This window comes from Drosophila suzukii, chromosome 2L (genome assembly GCF_043229965.1).
Source record: "Drosophila suzukii chromosome 2L, CBGP_Dsuzu_IsoJpt1.0, whole genome shotgun sequence".
NCBI lineage: Eukaryota > Metazoa > Arthropoda > Insecta > Diptera > Drosophilidae > Drosophila > Drosophila suzukii.
This window is the reverse complement of record NC_092080.1, coordinates 18753237-18779143: the sequence shown is the minus strand read 5'-3', so window position 1 is coordinate 18779143 and position 25907 is coordinate 18753237. Positions and strand designations below refer to the sequence as shown.

At 44.5% G+C, this 25907-nt stretch overlaps 2 protein-coding genes across 3 annotated transcripts; both read right to left on the bottom strand.

Annotated features, from left to right (window-relative positions):
* Positions 1 to 758: 758 nt before the first annotated feature.
* Positions 759 to 1897, bottom strand: LOC108016842 (uncharacterized). Of its 2 annotated transcripts, XM_070997587.1 has the most exons (3): positions 1624 to 1897; positions 1446 to 1569; positions 759 to 1381 (listed from the first exon to the last, which is right to left on the bottom strand). In XM_070997587.1, exons 1-3 carry the CDS (start codon positions 1644 to 1646, stop codon positions 860 to 862), a joined length of 669 nt encoding a protein of 222 aa, XP_070853688.1. In that variant the 5' UTR covers positions 1647 to 1897; the 3' UTR covers positions 759 to 859. The 2 variants fall into 2 exon arrangements, with proteins under 2 accessions (XP_070853688.1, XP_016939220.4); XM_017083731.4 differs by having other exon boundaries at positions 1446 to 1897.
* A 142-nt stretch (positions 1898 to 2039) lies between these two features.
* On the bottom strand, positions 2040 to 25559 carry Apoltp (Apolipoprotein lipid transfer particle). The gene is made up of 20 exons (XM_017081539.4): positions 25401 to 25559; positions 16986 to 17128; positions 15820 to 16562; positions 15585 to 15744; positions 15285 to 15528; positions 12669 to 15210; positions 12264 to 12607; positions 11992 to 12202; positions 11569 to 11927; positions 9547 to 11509; positions 9327 to 9485; positions 7722 to 9268; positions 7027 to 7651; positions 4690 to 6958; positions 4459 to 4628; positions 4321 to 4407; positions 3702 to 4261; positions 3444 to 3644; positions 2696 to 3386; positions 2040 to 2226 (listed from the first exon to the last, which is right to left on the bottom strand). The coding sequence occupies exons 2-20, from the start codon at positions 17056 to 17058 to the stop codon at positions 2164 to 2166; spliced, it is 13011 nt and encodes a 4336-aa protein (XP_016937028.3). The 5' UTR covers positions 17059 to 17128; positions 25401 to 25559; the 3' UTR covers positions 2040 to 2163.
* Between the last annotated feature and the right edge of the window lie 348 nt (positions 25560 to 25907).

Genomic DNA, 25907 nt, shown 5'->3' with positions numbered 1-25907 from the left:
GACAAACGCGGAAAAGTTCCCTGTCGCCTTCAAGGACATACAGGATATAAGCCCGAGCAACACCTGACCGGATGAGAAGGCGTTGTTTGATAGGTGGGTGTGGATGTGGGTATGAGGGTGGGGTATGGAGTGTGCGCACGTCATCGGCTTGAGAAAAACCTGCCCTACACTTTTTCCCCCAGCGTCAATCAATTTGGAAAAGTTTAACGAACCTGCGAGGTATGTATGTCAGTTGTGTGTCAGTGTGTTGGGTGAGAATGTGTATACGCACTTTGCCGCCATCATGAGGAAGGACTACTCAAAAAAAGCTTTTCTGAAGTGTTCCGGAATTCAACTTTGGGCGGAAAAGTTCCCAAAGTTATATTGTCGCTTTTTGAAAATGTAGAGTCTACATGTAACTGACATTTCTTTATTTTTTCCTTCTCATCAAGAACGCTTTAAGCTTGGGATAATAACTTATTGGAGGAAGAAACCTTTATCCGAAAAAATAGATAAAAGCTTTAAGGTTAAATTAATGTAGATAGATTGGTTTTATATATCTAAGTTCTAACGGTTTTGAAATATTTTTCAAAGGCCTATGTACCTACGGTACCTGTAAATTTCAGTCAAAAAGCCTATGAAACGATCATTTCTATATTTATTTGTATCTTATTTGTAGCCTATATGATTGAAGAGAGAGTTAAAATTTTTTGCAAACTGCTACAAAATGCTTAAGATCCCCACACTATCTTTAAAAGTTCAAATAAAAAGTCGAAGGATTGGCTTAAATTCTATATTTAATTACTCATTAAGCTCGTAATATAATACTCTGGGACCTAGAGCTGGCATCCTGATACTTACACAACTAAAAAACTAACGACTACCAGCCGTGTTCCTTTTGCAGGACGTGCTTGTAGATGGTAATGGGCACAGGATAGGGCTTCGGCACCGGAATCTTGATCTGCTTAATGACCTCGACGGGATATGGTTTCTCCACCTCTACGGGGTATGGCTTTTCTATGGTGTATGGTATCTTCCGCTCGGTTATTTCGGGCACTATTTTGTAGACCGGAACTTGTATCTCCTGTTGGACGGGCACGTGAACGGCATACGGTTCTGGAATCTGCAGCCGGATCACGTTGGGCACCTGAACGGCCACCGGATGCGGAATGGGCAGCGGAATCTTCTCGATCACGTGGACAGGCACATGTTTCGAGATCTCCGAATATGTGGTGGGTGTGTGATGATGAAAGTGGCCGCCATCGCCTCCTCCACCGCTTCCTCCTGATCCACTGCCTCCTCCTCCACTTCCGCCGTAGCCCCCGTAACCACCGTAACTCTCACCATATCCCTCGCCACTGTGCTCCGAGGCGCAAATCAGCTGTACACTGCAAATCAGTAGCTAGAGAGGATGCCACAGATGAATTTCGGATCGATGATGATCTATATTCTCCTCAGGAACTTACTAATATCCACATCTTGTTAATTTCCGTAGCTACCTGGCCGGATCTCTGTGCAGCAATGCGAATGGTAGCCATCTGTCCGCTGGCTTTTATAGCCGGCCCAAAAGTGAAAGATTTGCAATTGGGCCTAGGACGGCCAGTTGATGTAACCATAACATTGAAATAGAAAGTATTGCCTTACCACTCGGCTCGCATAATTTCCATTGTGCGCTTTTCCAGGGAAATGTTATATCAACAAATTGGGTTCAACTGGGTATCAAGTGGTTCGAGTGAGCGGACATGGTCCATTCCGTCGCGGCTCGCTTTAGGGTTAAGGTTGTTACACGTACTTGAGTTCTGCCGCCGTTTCCGTCAACCGTGGTCATGGCCGTTGCCGTTGCAGCTGCAAAAGTGATAGTCACTTGAGCCAGCAACCTGCAACTTGCAACATGCAACATGCAACTGCTGATGCTGCTACTGCAGCTCCAGGCGGTCGGGCAACTTTTAATCAGCGACCGAGATTGGCGCAGACAATGAATAGGAAGCAAAAAACTGGTCGGGCGTGTCGCTCGTTAACTTTGGCCAGGTATCGATTGGAAATCATGACACTAAATGCGGTTACACTTTGGCTTTATATGTTGATTTATTTTTACAAAATTTGCCTGTCGGTTATGCATTAGAAAAAGCTTACATTCTGCAGGGACATAACTGAACTATCTAACTAATCGTGGCGCACTTAGAACTACGACATTACATTGGCCTCGGCTTCCGGTTCATCTCCCCAGTCCCAGTCGTTAAAGGAGTCCTGAAAAATTGATCATTTAAATGATTATTATCAAAATTTATTGAAGAATATTAAGAATAATGTATGGTCTCATGATGTAGTATTTAAAATTTAAGATAGAACCCAAGAGTCACTGTCTTGTGAACCTACAATTTATATAAAATCGACTGACTACATTTTAAGATCCTAAGAACGACTCTACCTTTAATAGGATTTAAAATGGTATTATAAACTAATGTTGTTTTACTTGATGATAGATTTCTCAAATTCATGTTATCTTTGGTTATCCAGCTATATTGCTGTATCGGTTAAACTTCGTTTAAATAGAGGCAATGTTCTTTTTTAAAGCTTTATCTGCCAGAAAGCAATATAGAACCTTAACATGGCATTAAGAAATCGGTCCTCAGCAGCTTAAATTTAATTATGTACATGTGGGCTGACAGTTATCGATAATATTCGAATATACTTTTCCTTCTTCTATTCAACTTACATAGTCATCCAGATCGTACTTCTCCTCTGGCAGAGCCTGTGGAGAGCAGGCCATGTAGGAGACTCCCGTGTTGTGGGCGGAACACTCGCAGGTCTGGCTCTGGATGGGCGTGGCACTGAGGGCGACACGCTTGGCGAAAATGGTGGCGAATCGCTTGATGGGGTACTTCCGCTCCGGCTGTAGCTTGCGGGCACTGAACACTGATCCCTGGGTCTCCACAGCGAGCGTTGTGCAGATCCCCAGATTGCTCTTGGGAATGTGCGTCGTGTTGCGGCTATCCGCATCGCCCTCGGGGAATCGCTTAGAGTAAACCATCTTACTGTCCAAGCCGAAGAAGTGACGTAGCTTTTTGTTGCGCTCAAAGTCAAACTCCGTGTCCGCCAGGATGTGCAGGTTAATACCTTCCTCTAACATATATTGCAGGATGGAGGTGTAGTCGAAACGCATATCCCTGGCCGCACACTTGCTGCAGGACAGCAGGACGAAGGTCTTCGAAACGCCCGGACGGAAGTTTAATTTGGCAGCAGTGGAAATGGCCATCAGGATGTCGTTGCTGCTGCCATTTCCGGTGTTGATGTGGCCAAAATAGTCAGCAAGTTGATCCGGCTTAGAGGTGAACTCGTTGTGTTCGTATATAACACTCCTGGGCTTGTCGTATGGAGCAACGCCTCCAAAGGCCACCACAGCATATCTAGGGGTTTTCAAATTTTAAAAACATTCAAGTTAAAATAAATTTTGATAAACCCACCGATTATTCGTTAGCTTAGCGGCCTGCAGCTGTTCTTCAATGCTGCTAACCACTGTCATGATGTTTTTGGACGTCTTCAGATTAGCATTGCAATCTTTGGCCTCTACGATGAAGACCACATCGCTGCTCCTGGGAATCTCAGGGCCTGATAGCTCCATGAAAGTGCCCTCAGGGACATAGGAACCATTTGACAGTTGGCAGCTTAAATAGTTGTAAATTTAATAATGGATGTTATCTTCAATAGATCTTCTAACTTACAACACACACTGAGTGGGCACCCGCATGGGAACCTTTAGAGCTGTACAGGCCTCGATGTAAGCCAAAGCTGCTGAACAGGCACCCTTGACAGCCGGATGTCCTTTACGAATTGGTGGCGATTTCATGCCCAAGTCCAGACACATCTCGTAGAAGGGACTGGGATCGATAACTGCACTACAGGTGGCAAGCATGCCAGTACGGAAGAAGCTGGTGCAGGTGTCACTGACCTCCTTGCTAACCTCCTGCGTCTGGGCCAACTTGGTCTGCCTGCATTTCTTCAGGCTCCACGAATCCGTGAACTGCTGCGTCTCATTGGAGATCACGCTATTGGACATGGTGTACTCGTCGAAGGGCTCGTTGTTCAGGGTTCCCAGCAATCCAGCTGTCCTGGCGAAGTACCATCCACTCACCTCGAACCAACACAGATCGAACTGAACGTTGCAGTGCAGACTGAACTCGGTATCCGAGGTGATCGACAGTACATCCAGATCTCTATGGATGTTCACAGCACCCAGTTTAAGTGGCAAGATCGGTTGTGGATTGCCATTGATGCTTATGTGCTGGTTATAATATTAATTGTTAGTTAATAATTAATAATAGATTAAGTTAATTGACTTACATCTGTGCCCAGATCAATTTCAATTAGTTGATCATTGGCAATGAAGCTCAGTTTGCGAGTAAGTCCTTGGCCAGCCAAAGGCTTGGTCTGTAAATTAAGATTTAATCAAGGGATTAAGGTAAATTTTGTAAAACCTACTGCTGGTTCCAAAAGTAAAGTAAAGTTTCGCTTAAAGAAGTCGTGGGCCAGGAGGTAGCTGCATTGGGCATTAGGTCGTCCATTTCCGAACTCGTCAAAGTTAAGGTTTAGACCCACAAAGCGCTGATCAAAGGTCATATAGTGCCGCGAGTCAATAAGCAAGGCGCGAGCTGAAAAATAAAATAAAAGAATATATAGAAAAAATATAAAGGTTAACCTTCCTTAACTTACAGTAGTATGGTGGCAGCCAGGTCTTGGGATCCAGATGGGTACGCATATTGTACAGCTTCATGACGATCGAGGAGTTGGTCTCACTAAAGAAACTCTGCGCCTTGGCCAGCACCTGGTATTCGGGAATCTCCTCGAACTTGGGCGTTTCGTTGAAAGCGTGCCAGGACATGGGCAACTTCTGCTCAAGATCGATAATACCCACTTCCGGGTCAAAAACGAACTTGGTCTTGGCTTCCCTGTACATGTCGGCGGTTTCCAAAGCATTCATGGCGTAGTTGCGGAACTTGTTCCTCAATAGTCCGTAAACCTGATGAAGACGATGCTCCAGCTGCAGTTCATCGGCAACCCAATCAACCTTGGCCATAACTTCGTAGTACTTTTGCACCATGATCTGAACTTGATCGATTTTTTCTAGTTCTTTGATTTCCTGCCAGATTTCGGTAAGAACCTCATTTAATTCCGCGCCGAAGGGTACCAGCTTGAAGTACTTCTCCTTGACAAAATTCCAAGCCAGCGTTGAGTACTTCTTGATGTTGGTAATGGCATCGTTAGCCTTGAAGTCCCGGTACAGACGTTCCGCATCAGCCGTAAAACTGGATACCTTGTTAAAGTATGGGGACTCGGCCAGTTCGTTGGTACGCTTGTAGATAAAATCAAACACCTCTTTGCTGAGATTCCAAGCAGTGGTCTCTATAAAGCTGATCATCTTGAAGAGATGCGGCTCGAATCGCTTCAGGACTGCCTTCCAGTGATTCTCCGCTAAGGTCCAAGTTTTGTGCCACAGGTTTTCGATGTATTTGATGAACTTTATGTGCAAGTCTTTGACAAAACTGTCGTACTTCGCAATGCCCTTCTCTAGTAGACCCGATATATAGGTGAGACTCTCGCCGTGGAAGAATCGGGACACCGCATCCAGAAGGTTGTTATATGTGGTCTTAATGGTATCGATGAGCCATACAATGCTGTTGCGTAGAGCTTTTCCAGAATCTCCCATCGCCTGCCACAGTTCCGAGAAGATCTTCGGAAGCGATTCGATGTGATCCCTGATTGCCAGCTCATCCAGGATAGTCAATGTGAAGTTAACCACGTTCTTGATATAAAAGTCGTTGGCTTCATACGACTGATTCACAAATTGACGCAGGTCGGCGAGATCCTCCTCCAAAACACTCAAATGTCCAATGTCATCGATGAAATCCTTATTGTACTCCTTGGCCGTGTTCCATACCACGCCCATTGACTCTGTAGTTTCCGTGTAGATAGACTTGATCCAGAAATCGATTCCCTCTGAGAAGGAGCTGTAGACAGATTTACCCACTGATTGGATTTTCTCGCGAACTTCTTGTCGGATCGATGGGCGCCAGTGGAATCGACCAGTAATTAGTCGGGAGTGATTCATCTTGAGGTACGAACTGACATCGATCACTCGGATCTCCTCGTAGTTGCGCCAGACGTCCAGGAAGGCACTTCGTGAGTCCGGAATGTAACCCACCATTTGAAGGTTCTGGCTGGCATCCTCCGTCAAGTTGAAATCCATGCGGGCATAGCGCTCTAAGACGTCCGCGTATATATAACCCGAGTGGTTTGTATCAGGAGTATCCCAGATTGTGGCGTTCAAACCGTAAATGGGATACCGGATGGTGGGAAGCAGGTGTAGTCGCACCGTGTGGAATGGCGACCGGCGTTCGTATTCCACTTCCCGCTTATTCACATCGAGCAGGGCCAGGAACTTTCCGTATCTCGCTGGGAATATATCTCGTTTGTAGTGGGCTGTGGATTCCGTCTTATAGTAGGAGTTCCTCGCCGCCAGGGTTCCATTGAGCTGGACATCCAGTTCGGAAGCTCGATGCTTGCCGTACACCTGGAAGGTGTAATTGGTGTGGCCCAGTTCACTGTATCGATCCGTTAGCTGGGCACCCAGCTCAATAAGTTGGTCAGGATATTCCGAATAGTCGATGGTCAAGTGGGTCTTCAGCAGATCGCGCAATCCACGGTAGTACGTTGCCTTGCAGTTGATATCCTTCTCAAGGAGAGGATGTGCCACCGTTAGTGCAATACTGCGATGCTCTCGATCTCCACGACGCAAAGGTTCCGCATTCCATTGCAGGTTGCTGCGAATTTCCTTGGGCTGTTCGGCATAGTTGCCACCTAGCCATTGGAAGGATAGGTCCGAGTTGAAGTGGGTGTCCGTCAAGTAGTACTGGCCCGAGGAGGACAGATTGCGCTTTGGATAAAAGATATCCAGTGCAAAGCTCTGGGACTCGTTGCCAACCTTCGTAGACGGGTAAGGTTAAGAAAATTAGTAACTATTTTAATAAAGTTATCATATCTCTTACTCACCTTGCTAAAGTTACCCAACTCTAGGTTGTATCCTATCCAGGCGGTCTCCGACAGCTCCAACTTGGTGTGTTGCCTCACCACCTCGGGGCTGACTTCCTCGTATTTGGTGCTCAGAACTACGGCGCGATTAGGATGAATAGCCACCACCTTGAAGTCCTGGGCACTAATAGTGGTTCGTGAATGTAGCTCTCCGGTGAGGTTAAAGTTCTTTGTGTTTCTCAGCTCGAACACCTCGAAGTGCTTCACGTCCTGAGTTCCCGCTGGGTCGCTGGAGTCCCTGGTGCTAACATAGTGAATTCCCAGAGGTTTTACTTCGTTCTCCAGTGAGATATCCGTGGTCTCCTTGTAGATCGGATGCTTCTGCTGCTCCACCCTATTATACGTGCCATGCAAAACCTGTCTCTCGTTGTAGAGGACCTTGACATCTCCTTGATTCTTATTGCGCAGCTTTTGCAAGTTATAAGACATATCCGCTCGATGCCTCGTGGTCAATGGAACTTCAACCTCCAAGTTGCCATTTATTTTATGGTTGGCATTGGTGCTGTCGCTTTCGTATTGGCTGTTAAACTTGAAGTAGGCGGAATCCTTGGGCCAATAGCAGCGGCAGTATCGATAGCTCTTTCCGCTGCAAAAATTAGCAGAAACCATTAGTAAATAGGATATTGCTGGACTATATCTTCTAAATATATACTCACTTTTTGGTGGTGAAATCAAAGTCAGTCTTGAACCAACTGACATTGAGGAAGGATGGCATTGTGCTGTTGAAGTTTCCATGCATATTGCTGAGCGAACTGAAGGACACATCCAGATCTGTGATTCGACGACTGGCCGGATAGTCCAAAGCGCACACCACATTGTGGTAATCAGCATTTTCCTTATCATAGTGTCCGGTTAGGGCAAAGGTGTGCTCATCCTTGAACTGGGGTGTGATCATCCTGGCAGAGAACTCTCTCCGAGCTCCTGGCTTCCGCAGCAGCTCAACATCTCCCTCCACAACAGACAGGCTCTTCAGGTTACCCCACTCGACGTGACCCAAGCCCTTTAGATTATCGGTTGTATTTCGATAAGAAACTCGGGACAGAAGCTTGTTCTGCGTCTCCAAGCCCTCATAGCTGGCCTCGAGGACAAAATCTGGTTCGATAAACTGTTTGGTAATCACATTGCCCTGATAGCTAGCACTAAGCTGGTGGCGACCTCCGACAGGTAATGGCAGCTCGGTGATAACTTTAAAGTCGAAGTCATCAGCAGATTTATAGTGCACATTACCGTTCACATCCAGATTCCACTTGGAATCGACGCTCAAGCGACTTCCAGCTTGTAACTGCCTATAGGTTTGTCCTGGGTTCAGGTACTTGGCACTGGCGTGAACGATTCTCGGCTGAGCGCTTGGTCTTTCCAAGTAGCTCTCCAGCACCAGTTGCAGATTCTCGGCCAGAACCCAAGACCACAGGCAACTACCACGTCCGATATACTGACCGATCTTATATTCGCCCGCTAACTTGCCGCCTTCACTGCCAAAGCCCACATCCGAGTGGAGGTGCACTGAATCGATGCCGAGGGTCTTCCAAGGAGTCTCCAAATTCAGGTCACCCACCAGAGAACCCTTGGAGTTGCGCTTCAGATTGCCATTAAAGTTAATTCGAGCGATTTCAGGCTCCGTGCTTTCCACGAGAACAGAGAAATCCATGGCTCCAGTGCTTTCACTGATACTGTAACCTCCCGAGATTTGGCACATCTTGCCATCCTCAATGGCGCTAAAGGAGAAGCCAATCTTCTTCGGTCCCGTCTCGTGGATATTAAGCTCAATCACACCATCTCTTCCTCCCGCTTTCGGCTGCACCCTCAAAGTGGCATCGATGGGCAGACTGTTGGACATACGAACAGCTCCTGTGATGCCATATGTTGCCATGTTCCTGTACAGGAACCCTGAGACATCATAGCGCTCAGCATCGCGAGGGTTTTTAGCGACAGTACCATGCATGGAAATGTTCCGGAAGTTTTTCAGAGGAGTCCACACCTCAATGTTAAAGACATCTTTCTTTTTGTTGGCACGAGTTCCGTAGGATATGCTCTGGCCACTCTGGCTCAGGAAGCTTAGATCAAAATTGAGCTGGGGATTTTGACCCTTGGTAACCAAAATTGAAGTGGACGCCAGTTGAAGAGGTAGCATGGTGGTTCTGATCTTTCCATTAGCATTAACAATGTAAGAGGGATCGGTGTGCCAGTCTGTAGTAATGTAAAGCTGTTTGGGGAATACAATTAATGTTTTATTCCAATCATGGACCCACTTTGGAGGTTACCTGGTTCAGTGTTCCATTGTCGGTGACCTCGAAGCGAATGTCTATGGTATTATCCACGGCTGAAAAGTCTTTTTTGAAGTACACCAGGCAGGCATAGTGCGGAATAACGTCCGTTTCCAACAGAAGACCCACTGAGGTTTCCAAGAAATTGTCCTCGTTCTAAAATTCAGGTATGGTAAGTTAGTTATAACAGACTTTGAAATGTGAAAATAATACTAACCTCTACGGAAGCGGCCATCGAGAGAAGTGTGTGGGCCGTTACTGCGCTGATGTTACCCTTATAGGCATTATCGTCCATTTCCAGACGTCCATGAATGTCAATTTCGTGAAGCAGTTCGTATGGTGTGATGAGCTTGAGCTGTACATCATGCGCCTTGGGTTTCACATTGTCCTGCAGTGTGGTGTAGTTAAACTCAAATCCCAGTTCCTTCACCTGATCCTTGGCATCGTTGACTGTGAACTTGATGCGCTCATAGAATGCGTTGAAGTCTAAGTTGGTGTGGTACTCCACTATTGACTTAATGTCCTTAGCAACGGCAAACGGTGTTGTTACAGTCAGCAGATTGTGCACATTTATGTAGTCCGGGAAGTGGAGGCGATCCTTGAATTCCAGTTTTCCCTGAGGCAGGTGCACATGACCCACAACCAGGTAGAAGTCAATGATCTCCTGAATGTCCACATTACCCAAAATAGTGGGCCACAAGAGAGTGTCCACCTGGAAGTCTGTGAAGTATGAGAAGTACTCCTCATCTGGATCGGGCTTATAATCCGTTTCGACATTCAGTGGCTTGAAGTCCGCATCGTAGAGCATCTCCAACTCCATTTTGTTACTACCCAGCTTATTGACCAAGTCCGACTTTGGTTTTCCATTGATCTTCACACCTAGCTTATAATTGGACAGTTTTCCATGCAACTGGAAGATGAACTCTTCCCTCTTCAGCAGCTGGACAATGAATCCGTTTTCCTCGAAGCCAGCAAGTGGGGTGAACACCACATAAGAATACTCAAAGTCAGTTATATTATCCATGTGCCATACGCCCGTGAATCCCAGTGTGGCATTGTTCCACAAGCCGCGCATATCAACGCGTTCCGGATTAAACTGGGCGAATAAGGCCGCCTGTTGGAAACTCTCGACGGGTGTGGCCAGGCTCAGCTTGACATCAAAGTTTAGAAGATTCTTTATGTCCGCCAAGGCCTCCACTCCAAGAGCAGCCGTAGGAGCTCTTACCTCAGCAACCGCATGACGTTTCTTTTCGTTTAGCCCAAAGCGAGCGTTGATAGTGCGGAATTTCTCCAAGGGAGTGGTGATATTAATGGTTAACATGTTGTCCGTGAACTTCTTGACATAACCGTCCATGGTCAAAGTGAACTCCCGAACATCAAAGTTAAGTGCAGCTGCTCCGCTAACCACTCGCTGATCGCTGAGCGAGAATTGGGCCACCAGACCACCCTTTTCATAACCCTTGAATGGACTAACCAGATGCACTAGGCCTGAAACATTGTGGTAGCGTTGGTTCTTTTCAATCTCCCAACTGGAGTCCATGCTGTATGTGTTGAAGGTATTGTTCTGTCCACTGTATCCCAGATAAAGTTCCGTGTCCACCTTCTTGGCATCCAGCCAATGGATCACCTTCACATTGATCGTAGGAATATCTCGGATGGTGCTGTTGATGCCGAAGCGAACATCAAAGCTCACCAGCTGATCGTTGATGTCGTAGTCGCTCTTGTAGCCCACCTGCAGCTTCTGATCATCTGCCCAGAAGAGCGTGGAGTTGATTAGGATCAGGTTGTGCAGGCTATAGACTCCGGCATTCAGGCTGTTGGTGCGCCATCCATCGAAAGGTGTCCTCAGTTCGGCTTTCACCCAGTTGTGGAGAGTCTGGCCAGGTAGAATACCCGCGTCGTACTCAAACTCGATCACCTCGTTGATGCTCCAGGAGGCGTGAGCCTTGCCATAGTACTTGGGTCCTCCGGTAAAGGAGTTAAAGCCGAAGTTGATGGTGCGCTCCGGATAGGTGACCATCACGTTTCCATCGTAATGCTTTGATCCTGGGCAATTGTATTCTGCAAGCAGGCCTAATCTCTGGCTGGGATCACGATTTGCATCCCACTTGAGTTCTAGGGAGAGCTCCTTTCTCTTGTCAACGTTCAGCAGGCCAACCTTAATGTGCACATCACGTATTCTAAAGGTTTTGAAAAGGAATAAGCATTCGAACTTTTCTAAGGGTTGATTTAGTCTTACTTATCTATGTGGAATTCCAGCTGCAGGAGCTTTGGCTGCTCCGACAACAATTTGGCATTGACCCAGTAGTCACGTTCTTTCACCTTCAGTCGTACCTCTGCATTGGAGTTGCGATTGTGGGCGTTTGCTGCATACTGTATTGTCAGGCCGTATGGATCCTGGTCGTATTTGGCCTGAATATCGTAGAAGATCAGTAGCTGGTTCCGGCGGTACACAATGTTGAGGGAGGTTATGTTGAAGGATGGACTTTCCACAATCATCTTTAAGTGGTGTAGGGCCTGTACCCGTGAGCTGCGGTCCTTGTAGTTAGCCTTTAACGCAACTGAGTGTCCAGTAAACCAGGAACCATTGATGAAGATCTATAAGGTTATGCAATAACAGTCGGTAATAACGTAGATATTTTAGATAAAAGCTAATCCTTACGATGTAGTCCTTGGTGGCTTTCTCATTGACTTTTAAGCTGGCTGTACATGAATTAAACTCTGGTACAGTCACGTTCATATAGGCATCAATGGCAAACAAGTTTCGTCTTGGCAAATGCACGGAAAACAGACCCGTGATCTCCTTGTCAGGAGCGTACTTTAGTCCCACGATTACATTGTGCTCGGTTCCGTTCTTGATGCGTTCTTCGTGACTTGAAATAATAAGTATTTTTAAAATATGACAACGAAAATCGGTAAGGAATATATACTCACTTAACCAAAATTCGGTAATCTATCTTTGACCTAGGCAGCTTAAGTTCCAGACTTGCCCTCGTGCGTGATCCCTCCAAAACAGAATCTTCTGAGTGGGATCTTGCAAAGACCAAGCGAAGAAGACTTGTGTAGTTGGGATTTACATAGTCCGGTGCATTATTGTACGTGATCATGCCTTCTGTGTGGCCCTGCAGGCTAAGCCAAGTTGAATCCGACGCAAAGTTCAGCTTGGGATATGCCGAGGTCTGGAGTTTCATGTTTCCTCGGTACTCAGTCTTGGTTTTGTCTCCATTATTGACCAACTTGCCGGCAAAGTTAATCTCCTCGATTTTATTAGCTTGGAACTACGACATATAGGGGTATTCATTTAAAAAGTGTTCAAATAACATTAGTTAACTTACTTACCCTGTACTTAACGGTCATGTTGGTGGAGGTTGTTATCTCGCTTTGAACGACGTTGCCCTTGATCACAGCTTGCAGCTTCTTGGTCTCAAAGGAGAGATCCACGTCGTGTTGCTTGATGCCATTCTTTTCATTAACCTTCACAGTGCCCGCCAGTCCGGTAATATTGACCCCATTAATAGCTAGTAACATGCGAGGATTGTAGATCCAGGCGGTGAAGTCCTGGTGCCTTCGCAGTTCCATGCCCAGGTCCAGGGATCGATTTCCATTCGTATCAAGGTAAACATCCAAACGACGGAAGTCTGGATTTCCATCATAGCTGCACCCAGCGGAAACGCGATTAGGTCCATTCACGAAAGCCACGGACGCGTTGAAGGCATCGGGTACCTTGGTCACATTGGCGACTAGAACTCGAGGTACCTTTGAGTCTGGTGTGGTAAACACCAGCGAGAAGTTGTTGTTCTCATCACGCTGATCCCACTTGTACTCGAACACATACTTCTTGGCACTTAGATCGGATTTCTTAAGGATCAAGCTGAAGTTGAGAGGCCCTGCTAGCAGGAGGCTTGGGTAAACATCGGTGGCGTTACTCAGATCCGGGACACTGTAGTGGGAGCACATCTGCAATCCGATGGCCTGGTCGAGAACAGGCCAAGTGCATGTGGAGTTGGCACTTCTCTTGGCAATGCCCGCCTGAGGCAGTTCCCCATCACGCTTTTTAACCATCAGCTCCGATCGGACGCTGAAAATCTCGTTCTGATCCTGGGGAAGATCAAAGGAGAACGAGACCAGATTGCGACCTCGTACCTTCAGCTTGGCCACCAGCTCCGAGTTCGAATACAGGTTGCTCTTCACCTTGATGCCCGATTGATCCCAGAACATGTCTGTCTGCATGGTGGTGATCACATCCACGGACACCGAGGGCTTAAACCGACCCTGGACATCAAAGTGCCAATCGGTGGGTGGGTCCATTTCATCAAGATTACCGCTGATACGCAGGTCCACGGAAGAAGCTCCATAGGCATGGATAGCTAATGGAAGTCCGACTGCTAGGGGTACTGTATAGGAGGCATCCAAAAAGACTCGCGAGTCTGTGTGCTTGAACTCCTTGCCGGAAAGCACATTCTTAGCCTGCTGGAAGGGATTGAATTGGGCGGCCAGGGCCATCACCTCCAGCATGGACTCCACGTTGTAGTATCGCAGATCGTTGCCAAAGATCCGAAGACCGAACTGTGCCCGGGGGTTATTATAATCGTACTTCAGCTTGTAGCCTAGATTGTCCACATTGCGATCAATTTCTTGTTTGCGAGCGGTAGTTACGTCCCGCTTGTGTCGCTTGGTCCCCTCCAGAGACTCCTCGAAGTCGTAGTCCTCCTCCTCCTCCTGCTCATAGGCATCGGCGGATTGCTGGGCTTTCCTCTTTAGTCGCAGATTATCCAAACTGAGCAGATTTTCAAGAGTGTCATCTTCCTCGGCACTTTCGTTTCCCAGCCAGCGATTGAGGAAGGACAGCTTCTTGCGCAGCAGCTCACCGCTCAAAGGACCCTTAGGACCAAAGGCATTGGCCGCCAACTCCTCTAGTCCTTCAGCCCGGGCAGTCAACTCAAAGAAGTTCACCGACTGACCAAAGAGATCGGCGGTGAAGTTCAGGCTGGCAATTCGCGGCAAGTAGGAATCAGTGCCAAAGATGAGATTCGCATCGGTGGTGGTTCCGAAGTTGTATTCGTCGAAGAACAAACTGTGCTCGTAGTTTCTAGAGAACTTGCGAATATCCATCTTGAAGCGTTCTGACAATTCATCATTCAACAACAGACCCTGGGCCTCAATTCGAACGGGGGAATTGGACTTGGCCAGGTTAGTCAGATGCGACCACACGAAGGAGCCAACCTGGTTGATTTGTTCATGCTCCAGGATTGATTTTATCGTCCCTATGGATATGTAGTCGGGACACCTCATGGCCTGCAGGTAACTGTATATACGTAGCTCCGAGTTCAAAGTGTAGTTGGCATAGCTGTCCAAGAAGAAACTTCGATAACGAGGACAGTCCACCCGACGGAAAGCCAAGATACCCTGTAGGCGAATATCCACTGGGGCTGCATCTTCCCGAATAATCCACTGTAGTTGCTCAGCAAAAGCAGGTGAAACCACTCCAATGTTACCCAACCCTTTGAGCAAAATCACCATACGCTCGCGGATGCGTCGCTCTCCCTTGAAGAGGTTGTACAAACTTAGGAACTCGGTCTCCAGAAGATTAATGATCTGCTGTATTCGGAGGTTCTCCTCGCAGACATCGTGGTGTATGCAAAAGCTGTGCACCACCGCCGTGGCTCCCAAGGTGTATTCCGGATCCAGTCTGTTTTTGGCGTACTCGAGGATTGTATAGAAGGTTTCCAGGGTCTCCTCGTCGGGACGTGTGATGAAGGACAAGGACCTCATCCAGCTGTAAGCCATCTGCTTGGTCAACTTTTCGTTGACGATCTGATCCCGCATTACCTTGTACGAGGCAGTGCTGCCAATGTAGGGCAGGGACTCCAATACATGGTTTCTGCAGAGTAAGAATTTGAGGTAATTAAACAAATTTCAAACCCATAATGAACACAAATTCTTTAGTTTACTCACTTGCCCTGTTCGCAGGTACTGGCTGATCGCTGAAGCAACACACTTAAAGTCTTGTAGTCGAGACTCTTGGAGGTCTGCAGGAAGTTGGTGAATACATCGATGAACTCGCGCTTGATATTGGGGAAGCCAACGGCGCACATTTGCACCAAAAGTTCTCGGGCAGCCTTAATCTGATCGTGCGAGGGCTTTACGGCAGGCGTATGATCGAAGACTAGGGTGGCACGTCTTTCGACCATCTCAGGATCTGCACAAGAATGAAGTTTATATACATAATTAGAAAGTCATTTTGCAATCACATACTTTGTTCTAAGAACTCTCCGGCGCTGTAAGGCTCCTCCCCCTTGAGCTTCAAACGACTTTGACTGGTGGTCAGGGCACCAGAACTGGCATTGGAGAACGGAACCAGTAGATGTGTCTCCAGACAACTGATCTCGCGATAGACATTATTATCAATGGTCAGCTGGAAGCCGAAAGTAAATCCCATTAGTTATTAGGTATTTTACAGAGTGTTCCTTGGACAAAGAATTTTACTCACATTACAGTGACTCTGGGACTTCAGGATGGGCCAAATGGTCTTGTCATCTCGGAAAGTGTACGGTGTGGTCTGCAGCACTGAGTGGGTGGCGTAGCGCTGTCGGCAGGAATTGATGTCCTTCGTCTTGCGAATCTTGACATACACACTGTCGGTATCTTCCAGGGCGTATTGCACCTGGCACTGACCGGACACATCCGTTTCCGTTGTGTTGGAATCAACGTCAAATCGCATCATGGTGTTCTGGAAGGCTGACAGGATGCCCTTCTTGATGTTGAGCACCCAAGGCGTTTCCTGCTCCTGCGGACATACCTCGCTGATGAGGCCATCGTGGAATGCAAAGCGCAGTAAGTTTTGGGTAAGATCTCCGTTCAGACTCATGCTCTTGGGATGCATATTCTCAAAGCCCTCCGTTTCGGACTCATCATTGCCCAGATTGTCGTAGTAGTCGTACTCCTTGGGCTTCTCGGCGGAGGATTCGCCACCGTTCGACGATTCATCGAGCCCATCCAGTTTATCGTACAGCCTGGCATCGTTGATCCGCAAGTAGCCCTCGCAGGGCTTCGGGAAGAATATCTCCAAGTTGGACTTTAGTAGCAGGTCGGAGCTATTGTCGCCGGAGCCGGCGAACTCGGTGCGCACAGCCACAGTATATTCATATCTGTACAGTTGTTCGCCGTAACTGAACTTGGAACTGCTGGATTCACATTGCGGCCTACCGCAGATGCGAGGGTCCTTGAGGGGATCTAAAAAATTAAAGGATTAATGCATTTAGTTGGTACTTTAATGCATATGACCTACTAACTTGAATGAATTGTTCGAGCTTTACTGGTTTTAGTTTCTATCATTTACTAAGGACCGGTTTCTCAATGCCATGTTAGGGTTCTAGTTTGATATCTGTCAGAGAAAGCTAAGATAGCTAGCTAAAGTCAAATTTATTGAATAAACAAATTTATTTTCTCGATGAGATGTTTATTTTCGGAAAGTCAAATCTTTGCAGAGTCAGCTACAACCCGATTAGGTGCGCAATTAACATTTGCTCTAGTTGGAGTTCCCAGTTATATATTTTTCCCAAAACATCATCGTCAAACGTTAATATGACATTGAGAAATCGGCCATTTAAGGATTTTTTTATCGTATTTCTCAATTAAAAATGTAAATTTAATTACTTTCTCTCACTGCCTGAGTGTGTGCGATGAGCAGGAGCAGCCAAATGGCCGCCAGTGGCTTCAGTGCGCCCATGGTGGGCTTTTCCTTGGCGATCGACGTACTTCCGGATGAGATTGGACAAGGTTACATGTGGGAAAAGTGCCTGCAAGAGAACAGTGAGATAGTCCGTTGAATATGGTGAAGGCAAATGGAGATAGTCCTGTTCAACTGCGACTTCATTAAGAATCATCACTGCCAGTTGACTGCCCCAACTGCTCTCTGTCTTTAATTAAATAAATTTTGCAATTGATTGGGCAAAGTGAGGGAACAACCGAGTTAACTTCAGAGCGTTCGTATTTGACATGCTGACACCAGCAGAAACTCCAGAAATGGCAAAAGAAGCCCTTCGTGTAGTTCTGTAATATTCACAGAATGATTTCTCAGTCAAGTGCGTTTGGCCCAGGAATGGGTGCGATTTCCTTTGAAGCCGCACATATCCCGGCCAGAGTCATCCGTCCATTATAATAACATGCCACGCCCCCGCCCCTTGTTGAGCCAAATGCAAAGCCAAAGCAAATCAATTGAATTTCCACTTGATTCCACATAAAACACACAAACCCAAGACCCAAGGAGTAGTCTCAGTCCCGCTGCCATCATTAATTCCAGCAATAAAGTGGGGGCGGCAGGAGAATCCTGCGAGGCGGGGCGTTCCCCGACAGCTTCGATTGATGCCAACTGTTGTTTGCATTTGCATTTGATTTTAAAGCTGCAGCACACAAAAAAGAAAAAAACAAAAAATTGAGTGTAAACTCTTTTTTGTTTTTGCCCCTTGCAGTTTGCTGTATTGAACCTTACAGCTGCATATAAATCCTGCACCCCTTACAATAGTGTTGGCAGGTTTTGACAGAAGAAAAGATTTTGGTAGAAGCTTAAATAAAGTGGGCATAAAAGGGTTCAAAAATGTAACAGAAAGAAAATCTTTTTTAGATCCCTTTTGAACAAATGGAACGGAAGGTTAGGATCTTAAAACATCATATTGATAAGTATAAGGACAGAGAACTATTATTTTTGTATGGTTAGAATATTACCACAAAGAAGTTTTTTAAACAATAGTATCCTATCATAAAAGCCCTTTAATGTGGCACATCTTAATCTATATAACTATACATAGGTATGTTTCATATTTTTTGTTTTAATAAAGAACCCGATATCGCTGGTTTCCAAAAAAAAACAATTTTCAATAATTTTCTAAAAATATTTTAAATTATTTTATCAGAACAGGCAGATAGAAACGACAGTATTTTATAAAAGCAAAAGTAATTGTCGACAATAAAGTACAACCAATTTGGATATTCTTAAAGTAAACGTTAAAAGGATATCCAGAAAATGTCCGTGGGAGCACCTCTGTCCCGTATGTCCCCCCCCCCATCCGGTTCCTGCGGTCTGATTGCGGTTCTGGCTGCTTGCTGACAATGATTGCTGCAAGAAACAGTGAGAGCACTTAACACTTTTTTGCACTTCGACTCCTGCTCCAACTTATGCTGCTGCCGCTGCTCCGGATTTGGCCAGTGTGGCGTGTACATCAATTCGTTCATTTCCATCGAGGACTCCCCACTCCGAAGCACCCATCTTCTCGCCCGCAGGATAACTGTCGGAATCCTTGTGTGCGGCTGTCACAGATTGAATTGCGTTTGCTGCTGGCTGCTAGGGTAAATAATGATTGCAAATCACGCTGCTGACGCCAATCGGGCCAAATTGCAGTTTCCTCTATGTTTTATCGCTGCTTCTTGCTCAGCAGGCTACTTTTTGCTCTTAAGGGGCTTTCCATGGTCTTTTATTAGCGTTTTTCTAGTTTCCAGTAACATATATGTTTGATCCTTAAAGGTCTTAAAGTGTGTTATTTAATATTACAAATTCTAAACTGCAGTTAGTCAGTTTAATTGAAAAATTCAAATCCATGAATTAAATGTTCAAGCTGTGCTTTCGACCGAAATTCGTTTAGCAGCGTTGCAGCTTATCAATTAATGTTTCCCACGAACGATGCATTCGGATTAGCAAGTCAGAGAACCACGAAAAATAAGAACAATGCCAGTTTGTATGCACTGCAGGGAGCCAGGAGCTCCTCCTCCAAAACCATTCCACTTCCATATTACTATCTCCCTGTCGGCGACCCCACGACCCTCAATCTCTGCACCAGACCCTGCAGGTCAATCCAGTGCTCCTCTTTTACACATAGAAAAAATGGGCAAAGTCCCAAAAAAAAGTATCTACTGAGTTATAAAATATTTTCTTGGATAAAAGGTGAAATCTTCTATTTATAAAAGAGTTGTATGATATTATAGTATATAGCTATGATAATATATCATACCATAATATGATACAACTCTTTTTAAAATATAAGATTTAAGCTCATATAATAATTTATTATGATAATATATAATACCATAATATCATACAATTTTTTTTTAAATACAAGCCACTAAAGCGATTTTTCTCCCAGTGTAGCCCTCTAATACTGCTGCCGTTTTTATCCGCAAAGCAGACAAAGCTGATAAGCGATAAGCGGCTTAACTTCCGCGACTGCTCGGACGAGTGAGGACGTGAAACTGGATTCGGAATAGAAGTAGAACTATCGGGTATTCCCACATTCATACATATAATTTGACAACGATTTGCAAGAATAATAATAATGGAAATGGAATTTTCGTGGCTGGCTCTTTTGATGATTTTTGCAGCACTTTTGGACTAAGCCTTTGAGCTTGTACCCAAATCCAACACCCCTCCGACCCCAAAATCAAAAGCCCCAAAAAAGGAGCAATAACAACGCAGAGTGCACATAAATTCAAACTACCCACCTCTGTGGCCCCAACCTATTGCGATCCCCGAGCAAACAAAACTTACGATTACTTGGCCAAAGCCAGAGAAACTCAGGAGCCATTTGTTTTCATATTTCCCCCCCACACACTCACACCTCTCAGTTCCCTCTCCCTGGGCACCTCTCCTAGAACATTTCCCAGGCAAACATTTTGGTAAAAATGCAATTTTCAAGTGAAGGTGAAGTTGAAGTCGAGTTTTGTAGAAATAACAGAAAAGAACAGGCAAGTGAACTGGCGAGGCTCTGGGGCGAAAGGGCACAAGGGCACAAGGAGGACCTTAGCAGATTGTTAGCGAGTTAAAAGAACACCTGAAATGCCGATTTCAAAAAGTAAAGTTCTGCATATGCTATTTACATATAACAAAAAAAAATTTAAATAATGGTATATATTTTCCCTGGAAATTTTTTTTGTTTGATTAAGCTTTACACATTTTTGGACAAGAAACACACGAATTATTTAATTTTAGTTCTGGAAACATAAAATAGAAATTCTTTTTTAGTTCTCTACATTGCTTAGTTATAAAATATGAATGTTAAAAATTTATAAATTGTATTTTTTCAGCTTTGTTGCAAAAACTGCCACCCATAAGCAATCATTGATAGTTCAGATGTAATTTTGTTTTCAGTATATTTTCTTTTATTTCATATGGTAACCCCTTTGATAAATCAAAAAAAATATATTTTTTGTATCTTTTAGCCCATGGCTTTAATTTGTTGACTATTATCTAAACGATTTTAGTAGAAATATCGTTATTCTATATCAGATTTTCTTTGTAACCATTGAGCCTTGGCTTTGTGTGATGGAATCTTGCCTTGATCTTCAAACTCCCTGGCTCCAGGTTCAAAAAAAGGGGCATAAAAAACGGAAAAATTCCCACTAACATAAATTCCAAAGTAAATGCAATTACGTTTGCAGCAACAATTTTCCGGCAAAGGGTGCGCAGGAAAACCTTCCTAAAGGGTTAGGATGGGGGGGTCGTGCGTGGCACATACGCACTCACATCCATATGTTCCGCATGAATTGTAAGGCGGAAATTCTCATCGTCGTCGTCGCTGGTGGCATGCAAATCTAATAACAAAGTAGGAAAAGAAAGTTCCCCATGCAGCGAAGGAAACATCAACTTTGAGGAGTTGCAAACTAAATTGGAGCTAGCTAAAAAAGAACCAACCAGCCGTAGGAGAGATGGAGGAGCACATCTCCTCCGTTGGCATTGCGTTTATTCGAAAATTTTGAGTGCGTGGCATGCAGAAACGTCACCGGAAGCAGGAGCAACAAAAGCGACAAAGGAACAGGAAACGATGACAACGGAAGCAAGCAGTCATTGCATAAAGATGTAGCAGTTTGTTACCGCCTCACATTCCTCCATTTGCAACCTCCATAAAGGGCAAAAAAAATAAAGGAGCACAGTGCACTAAGGCCGCGGCGATCTGACTTCTATTATTTTTTCCTCAGCGATATTTTACCCCGTGAAAGTAAACTTCAAAGTATATTGTGTTCGTTGTAGAAATATGTAACAGGTTGCCTTTGAGAACCTAAATAAACTAGTCAAATACAACAACCCAAATGCCCAAATTTTTAAAATAACAATACGAGTTGGTTTTTGGTTTTTCATTTTGAAAACAATTTGCATGTATGTAAGTACTGAGTACCAAATATTCGGGGGACTGGTTACGATAGACCTTACATCGTTTTTTGGTGCCATCTCACCACCTGCATGCCATTTTAGCGCCATCACGCTCCGCTCGGCATAGGCTCCTTGTTATTGTTGTTGGCCTTTGTTTTTGCACCCAACCAGCCGGACCATCCTGCCCCTAATGGCCTCCAAATGGGCGCCGTGTTTGTCCTATCCCTCCAACTACACCCCTCATCTCATCCCCACTCGACGTGCATACAATATGCAATGCATTTTTTCATGTTCGATAAAGACAATGGGTGAAAGCAGGGCAAAAAGGTGCGGAAATCGAGGAACAAGGGCCAGAGAAAGGCAGGTGGAAATTGTTCGTGCGCTGGGTGAGAAATTGGAAAATTGAAAATTATGTGTATCACTTGAAAAATGGCTAATAAACGAGATTAAAATTGCCAGAGGCGTGATTTTCACCTGTAAACTGAGAAGCTGTGAGGGAGGAAAGAAAAAAGAGTAGAGGAATGATGGGATTGGGTTGGTTTCATAGTAAAAATTGTAGGGGAACACTTTGCAAAAGGACTAATACAATGTGTTCCTGTCAAATTGCTTTAGGTGCAAACGAGTAAAAGTAAATTACACGAGCGAGAATGTCCGAGAAAAGAAATTGTGCCAACATAAGTAGTTTTCCCTTTGTTAAAGAATGCTATGATCAGGGTTTGACAATAAACAAAATGGACCTACATTTGTTGTGAGCTTTAAGCCACAAAACAGAATACTAAAAGGAAAAATGCATTATAGCAGGGGACATAAAAAATGAGGATCACTTTAATATGAAATAGAAAATAGCAAAAATGAGTTCATAGGGCAGTATTTCCGTGTGCTAAACTTAAACTTTTATTATAATATTTGGAAAATAAAGTGCATCTGAAGGAATTATTAAATGAGGAAAGTCCTACAAACAATTTCCAACATAAACTTTAAAGGGAAGGAATTTGTTTATGACATAAAGTCACACACTTATTTTAATATTTGGAAAAGAAAGTGGACCTGAAAGAATTATTAAATGAGGAAAATCCCACAAACAATTTCTATCATAAAGTTTAAAAGGAAGGAATTTGTTTATGACTGAAAGTCACACACTTTCGTTGCCAATTCTGAACACCTGCAGACTTCTCAAATCAATACGCACCGTTGTACGAAGGTCTTAAAGCGATTGTCGCTCGCTTTCAGTTGGCAAACATTTGCATAATTTGGAAATGCTCACTTAGATTTTGATGCCAGTTGCTCCTCCGCACACTTGCAGTGAACGGAAAGAAGAACTATTATGCAAATTTGGTTTAAACGTTGAACAAAAAAATATCCCCATGCCATTTGGTTTGACTTGTAGTCAACTGCAGGCGTTCCTCATCCCCATCCCTATCCCCATTCCTGTTCCCCGGTGAAGGTGTTGCCAAGCAGTTGGCTGTAAATGGTGCTCCTCCACAGGATGGCTGCACCCTGGATCCCCCACCAACTGGCAGTTTTGTCTGTTTGTTGGTTCTATGTGGCTTAAATCGTTGCCGTTTGCTCCACTTGCCCCAGCTGCCTTTTTATCCCTGCTCCTGTTGCTGTCGTGTGGCTCCTGTCGTTAGGCTACTTAGTTCTTAGTTGCAGTCGTCGTGGCCGCACTTTTGGTCCGTTTAATTTTTATGGCTTTGTAATTAAAAAAAATTATGGCCAAGTGGCGCGAGGAGGAAACGGAAACCCAAAAAGGGAACTAGTTTCCCGGCAGCCATCTGCTTAAGTCCCTTTTAACGCTTTTTCCGGCCGGCTTTCTTGTAAGGTCTCTAATTGAAAGCACATTGCACGTGTTGCTCTCGGGGTCTTCAACCGTTTGGGCCATTTGGGGGTCTAGTCTAGTCTGAGGAGGGGTTTCATAAGAACAGATGGGATTTATGCGGGTCATAATGAGGCCTTAAATAAGTATCTTCACTCATACATTTATCAAGCTAGTTTCTGCACTTTATTTTGACAGAGTTTCTCCTTTTTAGAGCTCTTTTATATTCGTCTCCAACTTCGCCCCACCTAATCCCGGTGCTTTATCATGTTTAGGACCCAGACATATGCGGGAGTTGCTCCCCTTCACACCTTTGCCAAGACAGATTGATGTCAACAAATGTTTGGAGCGACATTTTTGGGCTGACTTGGGGCTAAGTGGTGACCAACAAGTGGACGGATTGCTTCTGGAAATTAACGGAATGCCGCACAGTGGGGCCTCGCTAATGCTCTCCGTGAGCTGCTGACAGGCGTGGTGACATTGAAGTGCTCGTAGAAGCCCTAATCCTTTCACCTGCACAATCTGAATCTGTCACTTGCAAGTGCTTCGTGTTTCATGTGTGGGATTCAGCAGGAAAGCACCCAGCTTTCGGAATGTTGTGCGGAAAACAATAAATGCGCCAGAGGCAATGGAGTTTCCTATTCCCATGGAATGTGTTAGGGATAAAAACTACATTCAAGTTTCTTGTCCCCGAAGGGAACGAAATCAGGAAAGTGTTTGCAACACCGAACACTAAGCTTCTGTACGATTTTTATGAAAGAATGGGATTCTACAAAGAGATGGTGTTTCTATAAATAATATTTTTTTATAAAGTCAGCTGCTAATGATAAGCCAATTTTATTGGAATTGGAATTTGATGTTTTCATCACACCCTTTACAATTGTTAAAACTATAATTTTAAGAATACTATGTGTTGTTATAAACCATTCTCATAAAAAAATGAATACCTATACTAAGTAGAATATCATATAAATCCTGTGGAATGTGAAAAGAGATATTGATCTTGACCATATTCTTAAGTTATGCCTTATAAATTTTGTTTGGCTTTAGTTAGGGAGTCTTATTTTCCGTTTATAGAATATCGAATTAAGATATATTCAAAAATAAGCAACATTCCAAACCATGGTGATTGATTTTTGTTGGTGCACTTTTTTTTACGCCTACATGCACACCTATTAAACCTATATTTCATGAATTAATTTATTAAAAGGTGATCTCATTTTCACTTAGCTGCGGAAGCGGATCCATTTTGTTTCAATTTGTAGCTGATTTCATTCTGAGATTTCTTATCAATTAACCATTATCAGCTCAAAGTACTTGCACGTTTCTGACTTTATTTGTTGATCTGTTTTTTTGCACAGATTATACTCTCTTGAGAGGTTGTATTTCATCTACAGATGCAATGTAATGAATGATTTTTAGAACTCTATTAAATGTGTTAAACACTTTGTGCTTACTTATAAGCCATCTTAAAATCAGTTTTCAAACGGTTTTGATGTAGAATTCATAATAACTTGATAGCACAGTCAATCTGCCTACTCATAGTTTCACTGCAATTTCACAAGAAAACTGAGTAAGACAGTCTGGGACTAAAAGATTTTGCTGTGCTCTTCCCCGACAGCTGCTTATCACTTCACACAATTTATTTATAAGACTCGACATCGATTAATCGCGACTATTCCCTCTTGTTTTGTGTTGAACTCTTGACCCAATCTTATCTGGGTCTGAGACTTGTTTCGATTTAAAATCCACATTTTCAACACGTATATGATGTTAACGAACGATTTTAACGACATGTGGAGCACGGGTTTTTCACAGTTTGAGGTTATTTTCGGAAACTTTCCAGCCCTTTTTTGCACATTTTCCGCCACATTTGGGTTTTGCAACGTAATCGCATTTTCCCCCATTTGAATTTGCCGCATTTGAGTGCACTTTATGGCAAAAAAAATGGCTGACATTAATGAGCTGCAGGCTCATTTCCGGTACGTTGGGCACACACACTTGCACAGGCCGACTAAACCACTCACACGAACGCAAAAGCTAAGAAATAAAATGCGACGGCGCAACAGGATGGCGTACAAGTGCCAGACAAGTCGGAAAACGGTGAATTTATCCTTACTTCCGGTTCGAACGCGCCGCCAAACTTTCAACAGGCTCGTTCTCGTACTCTCTCGCTTTCGTTCTCGGTTTCGTTTCCGGTTCCGTTCTCGTGCTCGTCACTCCACTCGAGTTCTGAGTTCAGAGGATGCGTCCGTTGCCCACGAAGCGGCAAACACGAATGGTGCGATGGATTCTGGCTGATGCTGATTCTGATTCAGATGCTGCTTCTGCTGCTGCTGATGATGCCTCTGCTCGTTTTCCGCTCGTTCTTTCGAAGGCACTCGGGCTCAGCCGACTATCGACAGCCCACACAGACACTGGGACACACGCCCTGTAACCCCGCGATGCACTCAAAAAAAATTAAGTCCTTTATTTTAAAATGTGTGTTTCGAGCCCAATAAAGATTTTCGAGGTAGTCTACATACTATTATTAATTTTTTTTCCCTGAATTAGTATTTATAGCTTAGAACGTTATGGTACGAAGAACCTGAACTTAATAATCCCAACTTTATGTTCTCAGGAAACA

Bases quoted from the DNA above. Each gene is read 5' to 3' on its own strand.
- LOC108016842 (XM_017083731.4), bottom strand. From the start codon at position 1,595: ATGGTTACATCAACTGGCCGTCCTAGGCCCAATTGCAAATCTTTCACT. The intron at 1,382-1,445 runs GTAAGTTCCTGA...CATCCTCTCTAG, and splicing joins TTAACAAGATGTGGATATTA to CTACTGATTTGCAGTGTACA.
- Apoltp (XM_017081539.4), bottom strand. From the start codon at position 17,058: ATGGGCGCACTGAAGCCACTGGCGGCCATTTGGCTGCTCCTGCTCATC. The intron at 16,563-16,985 runs GTAATTAAATTT...TTAATTTTTTAG, and splicing joins CACTCAGGCAGTGAGAGAAA to ATCCCCTCAAGGACCCTCGC. The intron at 4,408-4,458 runs GTAGGTTTTACA...CTTAATTTACAG, and splicing joins CTTTACTTTTGGAACCAGCA to ACCAAGCCTTTGGCTGGCCA.